The sequence below is a fragment of the Sinohyriopsis cumingii genome, chromosome 15, assembly GCF_028554795.1.
Source record: "Sinohyriopsis cumingii isolate HCF-2022 chromosome 15, ASM2855479v2, whole genome shotgun sequence".
Lineage (NCBI taxonomy): Eukaryota > Metazoa > Mollusca > Bivalvia > Unionida > Unionidae > Sinohyriopsis > Sinohyriopsis cumingii.
This window is the reverse complement of record NC_142975.1, coordinates 87,486,783-87,500,813: the sequence shown is the minus strand read 5'-3', so window position 1 is coordinate 87,500,813 and position 14,031 is coordinate 87,486,783. Positions and strand designations below refer to the sequence as shown.

Here is a 14,031-nt window from a genome sequence, read left to right as displayed (position 1 = left end):
TCATTCCATGGTCTAGCAGGTCTTAGATGAAAATAGTGCTGTCCAGGGATCGAATATGGTCATTTTGAAAATCTTGTTATTGCTACTTCTCCAGAATGGAAAACCATATTGACATTGGGTTTCCTTGCAAGACTTATGATGATGTAGTGCCACTTAGACATCCAATGTGGCTTCCACAGTGGCCATCTTCACAGCCTTCTTATAGCTACTACTCTTTAAAAGATGGTCATATCAACATGGAGTTTTCACTGAAAGACATTTTATGCGGTGTGTTTTGTCCTACATGAAATAATGCTGATCTGACATTCAGTATGATCTTGAATATCTTGTTATCTTGGTTATATCTTATAAGGCATGTATGATAATGGACTTGTCATGGATTCCTTGACATTTCCTTTCAACCTGTAGAATGACAGTCCTTCTGACTTATATTGCAAGAGTTAATACCCTTTTTTACTTGCAGTTGGATGTAGTATGTTAGAGAATCTTTGGAACCAACTAGCAGGGTCTCTTCTAGAATGCTTCATGCTAATTTCTAACAAATTGTACAGAGACATCAACCAGATGTGCAACAATCAAGCCTTACATTTCAAATCCTGCTTTTAAATGTCTCTTCAGGAACTTCCCACCTTTTTCAAATGGAGGGGGAATTAACTGTCTAAATTTTATGTTCTAGAATAGTCCCTGAGCTTATCCGTATGCACTGATGGGTTAAAGTATATGTTGATATCGTCATGTAGAATCATTTGTCTTAAATATTAACTGTTCTTCTGAAATTTTATACTAATATTGTTTAACCACAGTCTATTCAATCCTGATCTAGATGAAACGTATTGATCACTAAGGACTTTTACAGTGGTGCCCAGGTACTTAACTGGGTCCAGAAAAGAGTTTGTCATGTCTAATTATCACAGTATAGAGAGTATGAATTTTTTTAAACATGCAGAGCTTTTATTTTGACATTACAACATGAACATTCAATCCGGTTTGTACTATATCATACCTTTAGAATGACCCTGTCCAAAAATGTTGACATACTTTAACATTGAGTTTTGATAATAATAAAAATTCATGGAGAGATAATAAAATGACCGTCCAAACAAATATGGATGTATGAGGATTGTTACTGACAGGTCTTATAATAAGTGAGATTTATTTATATTAATGAGATTCCTTGGATTTAATTAGCTGAGCTTGTTACCACTCTTAAGATTTAAGACTGTTTGTTATTGAATTTCTATACAGTTTGGTCAATGAATTTATACGATCAGGATTGTCTTGATTATGAGCAGGAGGCTGTGTATTTTAATTTTGCTTTGATCTTCAAAAGGTATATTTTTTTCTTCAGGATATATTACCATAGATAAAATCAGCATAGTTTGATGTTTAGGGGTTAGTTTACATTATTACAAAACAACATAAACCTGCTTTGTAAAATGGTCAGCTGTTGAGTTATGTAAGCAGGATGAGTGCTCTCAGATGCATTTGGGCCTAATGTTTTCACAGCAGACTCCTCCAGATCATATGGAGAGAAGTGGGATGTGAAGAGGCAGGGGTATATTCATCAAAGCAAATGGCTCAACATTTTATCAACTTTTTTGTAAACTTAGTTACCATACTTGAAAGGCCACTTCTGTGGATGACCATCTGTCTTGAGATACTAGTCTTAATGCATGGATTTATTTCATCGAGCTTTCTTTTGTGCCCATGTGCACCTCGATACTTACATCTGTCAATTCCTACCCAAGATTAAGGTCAGTGTTCAATTGCTTCTGATAAGTTATGTTACAGTTTGTTGCTGTTTACTGGTAGCTAAAATAGTATTAGTTTGAAGGGAAAAAATGGGGTCTCTTGTTTTTTATATTGTGTGATGACCTCTTTTAAGCAACCAATTTTCTTGAGAGACCTTTTTTTGTGGTGTCTCGCAAGGCTGGTTTTAGTGTAATAGTTCTTTGGAAATTATAAATTCATCTAACAAGCATAAAGGCATTTGTTTTAAAAGATCTTGATGATGGTAGTACTAGTATTAGTATTATTAGCATTAATATGTATTAGTATTATTAGTATTAGTATTATTAGCATTAAGATGTATCAGTATTAATATATATTAGTATTATTAGTAGTAGTATTAGTAATATTAGTATTAATATATATTAGTATTATTAGTTTAGTAGGTATTAGTATTATTAGTATTAATATGTGATAGTATTATTAGTATTAATATGTATTAGTATTAGTATTATTAGTATTAAGATGTATTAGTATTAATATATATTAGTATTATTAGTAGTAGTATTAGTATTATTAGTAATAATATGTATTAGTAGAAATATGTATTAGTGTTATTAGTATTAGTATTATTAGTATTAAGATGTATTAGTATTAATATATATTAGTATTATTAGTAGTAGTATTAGTATTATTAGTATTAATATGTATTAGTAGAAATATGTATTAGTGTTATTAGTATTAGTATTATTAGTATTAAGACGTATTAGTATTAATATGTGATAGTATTATTAGTATTAATATGTGTTAGTATTAGTATGAGGGCTATCAGTCTGCAATTTATGACATACCTTCTATCTTATTTTCAATCAATTTTGAATGTATGTAGAGTTACACTGTTCACATTAATTGTTTTCTTTTCTTGCATGGAAAAATACTATCTTTTTTCTGGATACAGATTGTGGAGCTAGCAGCACTCCCTCAGATGCAGTAAATGGCATGTGTGGTATGGATGCAGACTGTAGGGGCGTAACATGCTGTTTTTCTCAAAATTTCCCACCATCAGCACGAAAAGTAGCTTTTAAATACAGCATCAATAAATGCCAAGACACAATTAGTTACAGCATTGAGAGCAAGGCATATTCCAAGACTTTATCTACACTGCTACAAGGCAAGTACAATGAGATATATACTGGTGGCAGGCAAGTTCAATCAAACATACACTGCTAGCAGGCAAGTTCAATCAGACATACACTGGTAGCAGGCAAGTACAATATGGCAGACACTGTTAGGCAGCCAGTAAAATCAGGCATGCACTGCTCGCAGGCTAATACACTCAGAAAAACACTCTAGCAAGTAAGTACAATTAGACATACTCTGCTGGCAGGAAAGTACAGTCAGACATACACTGCTAGCAGGCAAGTACAATCAGACAGACACTGCTAACAGGCAAAAGTACAAACAGAAATAGACAACATTGAAAGCAATGAATATGCCAAGACTGTCTACACTGATAACGGGCTCATACAGTGAGACATATACAGGTAGCAGGCAAGTACAATGAGACATACACAGATAGCAGGCAAGTACAATCAGACATACACTGCTAGCACTTAAGTACAATCAGACATACACTGCTATCAGTTAATTACAGTCAGACATACACTGCTAGCAGTTAAGTACAGTCAGACATACACAGATAGCAGGCAAGTACAATCAGACATACACTTCTAGCAGTTAAGTACAATCAGACATACACTGCTAGCAGTTAATTACAGTCAGACATACGCTGATAGCAACAGGTAAGTATAATGAGATGTTATAATTGTTGTATTTACAATTTTTAGCTTGTGCTTTGGAATATAGTAACCCAAATTTATAAATAAATAATGTAATTACAAATTAAATAATCATGTCATGTATTTAATAACTTGCTTTTTTGCTGATTTCATATAAAAATTTTAAACTCATTGAGCAAATCATGGTTTTGCCAGGAAATTATATAATTTGTTTCATGAATTTGCAATAAAATGAGAACATTTGTAAAATCCTAGATTTCAATAATATATCAATATAAATTTTTAAAGCAAGTAATCATGCAAACAATAAAACAAGTTTATGATTTTTGTCACATTTTTGTCCTTTAATTTCCAAACTATTTTTATATGTTAGATCAAAATTATTGCTTTTGTGGAATTTCACATGTGGCATTACACTTTCACACATCAGGTTTTCATAGTGTTTCAGAATTAAGAGTTTGTATTGTGATACCAAGCAGAGAAAATTCTTTTTGGAGTTTTACCTCATCTGAAGTTGTTTCATCTGTTTTTCAAGGTGGATCTTCCCTCAGCGAGACAGTTGGTATCGGTACTGCAGGAAATGAGACCTTCACCCTCACACATTCTGTTATAGAAACTGCAACAGTATATAAAGTAAATGTCACCCTTGAGATCTGTCACACCACAACAAAAGCTCCTGGAGGATGTATCAGCTACTTTGTTTTCAGTGATACAGCAATCAATAAGGGTACCTGTAGTGGGAAAAGACGCAGGCGACAGGCTGAAACCGAGTAAGTAATCAGAACATGTACATTTTGGGTTTCATGATAAGGATGTTCCCAGAATTCTCAATGGAAGAAGACCTCTTTCCAGGGGAGCTATTTGGAAGTGTACATTAAGAATTTTCAATCTGAGGGAATTTGTTTATCTAAATGCTTCGAAGAAAACTACTTCTTTTGGAGTGACAGTATGCACGTTCACTATGCACATTCACCTGATAAACAAAAAATCATTTTATAGCATGAAAACCCTTATCAGATGTTTGAGGTACCTTTCTTTATGTATGTTAGTATTTTGACACTAAATGGTAATAATAGTGTCTACTGTCTTCATTTGATGGTTTAGGATGAAATTTGCATGATGCATGAGAGATACTCCATTTGGTCAAGGTTACAAATTGGTTATTGTCCACCACCACCATCTAACCCACCCATCCACATTAATTTTTCACACGTGCCAATTATTTAAAAATCAAAAAATGCCTGTCTAGTTACATTGGTTATTAAGGGTAATGAAAGGCAAATAAAACAGTCAGAGCTGCCCTGCAGTTTTGAGTTTCCAAACTGAGATTACATATCATAAACTGATTTAAGATATTATGTAATTTGACATGTTCTGTACACAAAAAATGTTCTTACCTCATGACAGCAGAAATTTGACCAGATTTCATATCTTGTCCTTGATCACCAATAGTGGAGCACTTGTTTTAGAGCATTTTGAGTTCCATCCTCTGATAGTGGAGCACTTCTTTTAGGGCATTTTGAGTTCCATCCTCTGATAGTGGAGCACTTCTTTTAGAGCATTTTGAGTTCCATCCTCTGATAGTGGAGCACTTCTTTTAGAGCATTTTGAGTTCCATCCTCTGATATAGAAGTTTATTACATGAACTCATTTAAGAAGTTTTTTTTAAGTGTATCACTAGAGGAAATCTTAGACACTTTGACTTGTATTTTGGGAGGTAGAAAACATATCAGCACTAGATATAGTTGTAAGGAAAAACTCCAGGTAGATGCCAACTCAGAGTCATACACAGAATACATTCCCAACATTAGTCATGCTGCAAAGAAGAGCTCCAGTAACATGCTTGATCTTGGCAAAACTATATTTCGTTGCAGTGTTTCCAACAAGAATGAAACCCTTTAAACCCTGCCACTGTTGGCTATATATTTTTTGGCAAATATCCACATGCAGCTGGAGTCGGGGTTTTAGTTGTGCATGCAGTACATCATTCCGAGTCCAGTTGTCTTTTACAGGAGTCTTGAAACACAAGGGAACACCGTGAACTAATGGAAAAAATATTTTAAAAAACCTGATTAGTAGCTAAAACCACAAACTGACTATTACTTTGAACTTGTTTACTGACCAGGCATGTGACCTATGCTTTGAAACTTAGCTTCTCAGATTAATTATATTCTTAGTGAAGTTAGTGGACCAGTCTGTATTTTTAAAGAAATAGTACCAGATATTAAAAACAAGCTTTTATAGCTTGACTTGTGGATGAAAATTCTTAGATGAGATCGATCTTTTTAAACTTCAAAACAAGTCTTATCAGAAAAAGGACAAATCAGTACCATTTTAAAAATTGTGATGAAAAATATGAGTGATGCAATACATCACTCATACTGAGCACTTTCTCATGCTCATTGCCGAATTTTCAGACTTCATTGATCATTTGGCAAAAGTTGGACATGTAGTCTAATTTACATTAAATGTTGAATTAAATAATATTTCAGTGTGTCTTGTGTGTGCATGCATACATACATACATGCAGGCAGGCAGGCAGGCAGACAGACAGACAGACAGACAGACATCCACCCATGCATGCATGCATGCATACAGACATACATACATACATACATACATATTTGAAAATATTACTGTTTGAGAAAGAGAGGCAAGAGCTGCAATGGCATCCATCAGCCATAATTTGTTTTTAAAAATTGTCTTAAGAATTTAGGTGCATTTCTTTATCTTGACAGTTTATGAATATGTCCCAGTTTTAGTTCATTCCTCTCAGTTTTGAGGTCAGATGTTCAGCTGTTACTTGCTTTTTCTCAAAACATTTCTTTACACTCTTCAGAGTGGGAACAACATTCAAAGAGAAACTTAGACAGTTCATGGCAACAAACCCATCTAATGAAGCGATAGCAGCATTTATGAAAGAAAACAAGGAAAAACAGGTAAACACAATTTTCACTCTCTTTACCTATATTGCATAAAAGGAGAAGTTTAAAATTCACATGAGTAAAGGTAATACTAAAATACAAATAATTAAAAAGCCCAGTAATTAATTTTAGAATGGTGGATTTCAATTCCTGTCAGATATGGCAATACATGATGATTTTGGGGTATGATACGCGAGGATACAAATGTAATTTTTAGCTTTACAGGTTCAAGACCAGAAGAGTTAATGCATTTGCTTTTTGTCTATGTCAGATGTTAAGCATCTAATTGTCCATTAGCAAAGATATGTTATCGGTCCTCCTAAAGTACTGGAGTGACTGCCTCCAAACTTTACATTAGTGAAAAGGTTTTAGTTGATCATAAGTGAAATAATGCCCTTCCAACATGCAATGTGGCTACCATAGCTGTCTTGAAAGCCTTGTTATTCCTACTCTCTTTGCTACACTTCCTCCCAGGATGGTCAAATTGGTGTGCGGTTTTATGGCAGTATAGTTAAGTCCTCTTCAAATTAAAACTCGAAAATTCTGTAAAACTTGTATATAATTATGCAGCCATGCTAATACTGTTAAAACCAATCTTACACTCCATGTTCTACCACTGATTTTAGCCATTTTTTTATACTGGAAGGTTTGATAATTGGACAGTCAGCATTTGTTTAAGATAGTAATGATGTATGGTAACCATGGAGAATGATATCTGTGATTTACATAACTGTGCATCAATGTTCTGTAAAATTTGCTTCATTGTTTCTTTTTCTATTTTTTACCCATTTATACTTTACACCCAAATTTAAAGTAGCTTTTTTGTAAAGCTACAAAAAGTGGGAAATCATTCTAACTCGTGCAAGTGTACTCCCTTTACAGTTAAACAATATTTTACAAAATTCCTTTATTTTAATCCAACGAAATCAATAATTGTCAAATCCTTCAGACTTTAAACTTTAAAATCAATTTAGATTATAGCCAAAATCACAAAATAATTAAATTCAGTTGCATACCAATAGGGAAATCAAGCATTCTAGATTTCCTTATTCTTTGAAAATGTCCTAGGTGAATGCTTGACCTGGTGTCTATGTGCATGTCCATCCCTCCATACACATATCTGTCCACACCCTAAATAATAACCTTAATGTTACAGATTTTACTTAGCAAAATAAGTTGGACTTTACAAAAATGTCATCTCTTCTTGCAGAAAACATATTTTCTTGTGTTCTATTGGACTTAAGAGAAAATACAGTTTATATAAAAAATTGTGACCATAGATGTTAAGGGATTTATTTATCTTACCTTATACTTTATTGAATATACCTTTTACAGAAATTTAACCTCGTTACCTTTTGTCTTTTAATTTATAGTAAGTACTTCATAATTATGTTTTTTTAAATGTGTTGGGTTGTTTTTATTAATTGGTATCTTTACATTTTGGGAGCTTACCTTTTTGTCAATTCTACATAGCCATTATTGTGCTGATGTTCTATTAAAACATACACATAAGAATCAGATATACATTTATAATTTTATAACCTTTTAAAAAAATGAAAAATCCTAGTCAATTTAACCTGGTTTTATACTTTTTCACCATTTAAAACATAATTAAAATATTTACTCACTTCAATAATTTCTGTTTTAGTTTTTTTTAATAAGAAAATAATATAGAATAAATTTATTTATAAATATCTAATAAAAAACAAGATACAAAAGCCAAATGGCAAATATTAAACTTGGTCCAGGCAGCTAGGGTGTGCAGTTGGTGTAAATGAATGGTCCAACTCTTTTGTTTTGGCTAAACTTTGTAGAAAAGACACAGAACTGATAAGCTTTAATTTTAGATTTCTACACAGAACTATTGCCACAAACCAGTTTTTGAAAAGAATTAATTTAAGTAATTGCGATAAATGCACCTTCTGTAAGGAGGGAACAGAACAAATTGAGCACTTATTCTGTGACTGTTCAGTTACTGAACATTTTTGGAAATTATTTGTGGAATGGATCCAAATTTACAACCCAGATTTTCAAATTGCACAGAAAGATGTCTTTATAGGAAATACAAAATTTGATGGTCTTGTCAACTTTCTAATCTTGCTTGCAAAATATATTATATATATATCACATTGTGTATCAAAAATTCCAAATCTCACCTATTTTAAAAATTGTGTTTTATCGTACAAAAGGCTGGAAAATTATGTTACCAAAGTGAATAACAGAATTAATGAGTTTAAGAAAAAGTGGACCCTTTTGTCAACTTTCAATTTCACTTTGTTTTTCTTTAATTTTACATCAAAGAAACAAATAGGCAATGTAAAACACCTTAGGGTTTTGTAAATGAGTGGTTCTTTTGTACGATATTATGAGAGTATATGTGTCTGTGTGTGAATGTGTATGTGAGTGTGTTGTGTCTTAGTGAATGAACATGAGTAAAGCTCAGGATGGAAATTAATCTTAAGGTAATGCCCCATACACCTGGTCAGGTGGTGTTCAATAAAAAGTCTTTAAAAGCAGGTTATGTGATTTATATTTCAACCCACAGATATTTAAACTAGCATTTTAACATAAAATTGATAAAATGTTGAATGCTACTCTAATTATGGTCACTTCGAATATTTTGAATATTTATATAATATATTGATCATCATGTTAGTGATCCTCAGCGACACTCAAAATTAATTACATCCCTCTTTGTAAATTTCTTCTCAAACTTTGATGTTAGACTAGCTGGCTGTTTTCATTTAGCAATCTTATAGAGAAGTGGCTAAAATTATGGATTGAACTCTGGGAAACTATTGATAGTCATTGGTGCAAGTAAGTAAACAGGTTTGGACGTGGATTTTTCACAGTGGCAATAGGTTATGAATTAAAAGGATACAGCTCTGCCTACCAGTTTGTCAGTTCATTAATGAAGGAGTTTGTAAATCATACTAACTTTACCATGGAGTAAACAGATACAGATACATAAAATAATTCTGACAAGACTTTTAATTTAGTTTTATTCCAGGAAGCAACTTGATAGCACTCAGGCATTGATTTCAAGGTGAGCCTGATGGCACAAACAAATGGATGAAAAAGTTTTGTCAAAAACACTTTCTGGATATATCCAGAGAATCATACCTTCTTTTGGGGGTTGTTTTTTTTACAACAATATCTTAATTATGAATATAACCAAATTTAGCTTGGAAGCATATCTTGACAGTATCAGACATGAGACTGCATGATATGTATATCTTGGCACTATCTGACATGAGACTGCATGATATTATGTGTATCTTGGCACTATCTGACATGAGACTGCATAATATGTATATCTTGGCACTATCTGACACGAGATTGCATGATATTATGTGTATCTTGACAGTATCAGACATGAGACTGCATGATATGGATATCTTGGCACTATCTGACATGAGACTGCATGATATTATGTATATCTTGGTACTATCTAACACGAGACTGCATGATATTATGTGTATCTTGGCACTATCTGACATGAGACTGCATGATATGGATATCTTGGCACTATCTGACATGAGACTGCATGATATGGATATCTTGGCACTATCTAACATGAGACTGCATGATATTATGTGTATCTTGGCACTATCTGACATGAGACTGCATGATATGGATATCTTGGCACTATCTGACATGAGACTGCATGATATGGATATCTTGGCACTATCTAACATGAGACTGCATGATATTATGTGTATCTTGGCACTATCTAACACAAGACTGCATGATATTATGTGTATCTTGGCACTATCTGACATGAGACTGCATGATATGGATATCTTGGCACTATCTGACATGAGACTGCATGATATGGATATCTTGGCACTATCTAACACAAGACTGCATGATATTATGTGTATCTTGGCACTATCTGACATGAGACTGCATGATATGGATATCTTGGCACTATCTGACATGAGACTGCATGATATTATGTGTATCTTGGTGCTATCTAACATGAAACTGCATGATATTATGTGTATCTTGGTACTATCTGACACAAGACTGCATGATATTATGTGTATCTTGGTACTATCAGACATGAGACTGCATAATATCATGTATATCTTGGCACTATCTGACACGAGACTGCATGATATTATGTGTATCTTGGTACTATCTGACATGAGACTGCGATACTGAGTATATCCTGACTCAGACACAAGACAGCATGATAAGGCTCAAGGTAAAAAGCATTGGCATAGAACTGTGCCCTTCATTGGTGATATTAATCCAAACATATAAGAAAATATTATTTTCCAACACGAGTGTCTCGGAGTTTCTCAAGGATATTTGAGATGGTTTCTACTCCTTAGCTGGAAAGAAAAAACCCAGAAGAAATGCTATTTATTATATTTCCAGGCATTAGAGCATCTGTCCCTTTGAGGAGTTTATACAATATTGTAAATTCACAATTTTTCAACAGGTATGAAATTTCATGGATATCAGGGTTGCATCGCAAAAAGTATATTCCTTCATTGACAACTATCTGTCAAATTAATTTACAATTTTTACATGTAATGCTGTGTTTGCAAAGGAAGTGAGCTTTTCATTTTAGTGACTGGTTGGAATTCTTTAAAATTACATTTTGTAACCTGTATGAGATAAGCCAAGAAGACTGTTATGCCATTTTTATCTGATGTCATGCTGATATTTGATGGCCGATACTGTGCTTTTTAGGTGTTAGCTTTTTTGTCAGTTCTCAATAATTATCAGCAGTAATATTAGGCAATAATTATCGAAGTGACAAAGCCTGACAAAAATGAAATACATATACTGTTGAAAGGATAATTGGATTAATAGCTTGCCACCATTGTGTAGATTCAAGTTAGGTTCTTTTTCAGCTAGTTAAGTACATGTATGTATAAGTGTGTAAATTTTACCTAATCGCTCACAAAATTAACATAATGCCCTTCATTTAATCCTTACAATTCCAATTTACTTCCTTTCTGTATTCATATCAGCAGATTTTATTAACAATACATTGACTTTTAGGTAGATCAAAGCTTTTATACAATGGCCTCTTAACTGTGACTGAATACATCGTACGATCTTCACTAGCCAAGAGCTATTGATTCTTTATATGGTAATATAGGGTAGAGTGTCAGAGCAGGTCATGCCAGTCATATAAGGAGCTTGTCATTATCATTATTTTAATATGTATATAAAAATGGTTGATGCTGTGTAAACAAGGTTATTCTTTTTTTCTGACATTATGCTTGCATATGGCACATGTTAGAGCATCCATTCTTGCTTTCTTCACATTTTGATCTTTCAAGATCATGTCCACTTTTAGTGACATCCCTTCATCAATATATGACCCTTGAATAACAGCTGGTGAAGCATTGTTGAAGTAAATGAATAATTTCTGAAGATTGGCTTGTAAAGCCTGCCATATACTTCTTTGCAAAAATGTTGCATGTTGGAATGCAGGAATGACTGTGCAATTTCATTTCTTAACTTCTAATGGGTGATTTTAATCAGGAGGCTGCACAGTTTGATCAGAAGTCACAAAGGTACGTGGGTGGGTCTTTTTATTTTATAAGAAATTTGTATCAGTAAAGCTTCACATAAAATTGCCTAGTTACAGAGAACCAAATGTAGTCTGCAAAATTTACCGATGTATAAAGAAATTTTTGATCAGTATGACCTTTTAAATCCAGTCAGATTGTAAAAAATTTATCCATTCATAACAATTGGAATTGTCTTAAATTAGTAAACACATTCATTTGTTTGGCTACAGATCCATGTCTCATAACAATGATTTCTGTAAAAAGTGTTTTATGTTTTTTTCTTTCTTCCAAAGTACACAGGATGAACAATATAGTTACTAGTATAATACTTTTGTACTTCTGCTACAATAAAAGGCAACTTGTCTGCAAATCAAATAAAAAATTATATCTTATTATAGTTTGTACTGTGTGTGATCTGTTATACCAGTAATATTTTTCAAATCTGCTATAAAGGGAAATAAGAAATATTGCAGTAAAATTTACATGAGTGAAGTCTGGGGGGTTGGGTTTAGAAAAAACATAAACATATGTGTTAAAAATTACCAAAATCTTATACAATAAAAAAATATTTGCAGTTCTAAGGATAGGAGCTCCAATATTGTATTATTGGAATCATTCTTGGTTGAGTAGCCTCTCATCTGGGACAAGTTCAAGAGACCAAAATATTGATATTTTTCATAGGCTGCCATGATAGTTGCAAGAACTTTCACAGTTTAAATTACAATTTATGTTGCACAAGATAATACTGTGTATGATAGTTTTGATATTTTTAAACAGGCTGCCTTAGAAATGAAGAATTTAGAAGGCCAGGACATTCCTGCAGGTGAGAAGCGGATGAGTTATGACCAGAACGTCAAGGCACTCGGGTCCAACAATCCCATGACTATGACTAACACCAAGTCCTCAACAGCTGTTGTGCAAGTGGATGTGGAAGGAGGTTAGTCTGTTGTAAATATGTCATTAACATATTGTTCTCATATTTACATGTTTAGGTAACAGTTTACCATGAAGTTGATTTTGTCTGTTCCTGGAATATTGACCATTATTTCCAAACATAATTCCAAGCAGTTTGATGGATACAGCTTTATGAGTTATAGTGTTGTTTGCAAGGTGTCCATTTTTCTATTTCACAAATTGGAATATTGTAAAAGGCTTTTTTAACTTAAATCAATTTATTCAACAGTTGCTTTTATGTGACATTATAAGTGGTAACAATTTGTGTCAGTTAAATGAGATTATACTGTATTGTAAATTTTTATGAGGCTGTGACTACAATATTGAAATCATTATTTCCATCTTCTTTGGGCATATTTCATTTTGTAAATATATTCATGCAATCATATTTATGTCTATTGTTCTACAGCTGCATTATTAATTTATATCTGCAACATGCAGTTAAGACCCTAACTTCTATTTGTATTAGATCAACAAAGTTTCAGTCACTGTTCTATGTATGTAAAGCTGCATATGCATCAAATGTACACCACTTTGGGGTTAAATCTTTTTGAAATATCATGAATGTTGGAAAACACTCAGCATTTGTATTGTTTATCAAGGGAAGGTTCGCATTAAAGGGCTGGGAAAGACAAGAAAGGTAGATATAGATGATAAAGTTTTATTTTTATGGACAAGACCTCAATATGACAGAATCTGACTTCCTTGCCTGATAACTATTATTATTATTATTATTATTATTATTATTACATTTTTAGCTGATGGTATTATACAGATGCTAGGCAAAGCTAATGATATAGTGGGCCGAACCACACAGATCTTTATTGTTGGAAATGGCTTATCGACAGAGGGCCTCAAACTTTTAGGGGCCAAACTAGCCAACATGACAATAGGGGACCTGGAAGCAGTATTAAACAAGGAATCAGTAGATCCCCTCCTGCTTCTTGAATTGGCTAAAGATTTGAGAGATTTGGGAAAAGCCCTGGTAAGTGACTTCTTGTCTCATTTTGATGCTGTAAAACCTCTTTGTAAAAATAGCAATTGAACAGCAAAAGTTAATCTTAAATAGACAGGTATCCTCTTATTGAA

At 33.1% G+C, this 14,031-nt stretch overlaps 1 protein-coding gene across 1 annotated transcript in view; it reads left to right on the top strand.

Moving 5' to 3' along the window:
• LOC149782250 (uncharacterized) overlaps positions 1 to 14,031 on the top strand; it is a 300,926-nt gene that overhangs the window by 120,725 nt on the left and 166,170 nt on the right. The window contains exons 58-62 of the mRNA XM_089935100.1: positions 2,687 to 2,899; positions 4,063 to 4,297; positions 6,367 to 6,466; positions 12,766 to 12,925; positions 13,701 to 13,927. Coding sequence (XP_089791226.1) covers positions 2,687 to 2,899; positions 4,063 to 4,297; positions 6,367 to 6,466; positions 12,766 to 12,925; positions 13,701 to 13,927 — 935 coding nt within the window. The remainder of the gene's footprint in view (positions 1 to 2,686; positions 2,900 to 4,062; positions 4,298 to 6,366; positions 6,467 to 12,765; positions 12,926 to 13,700; positions 13,928 to 14,031) is intronic.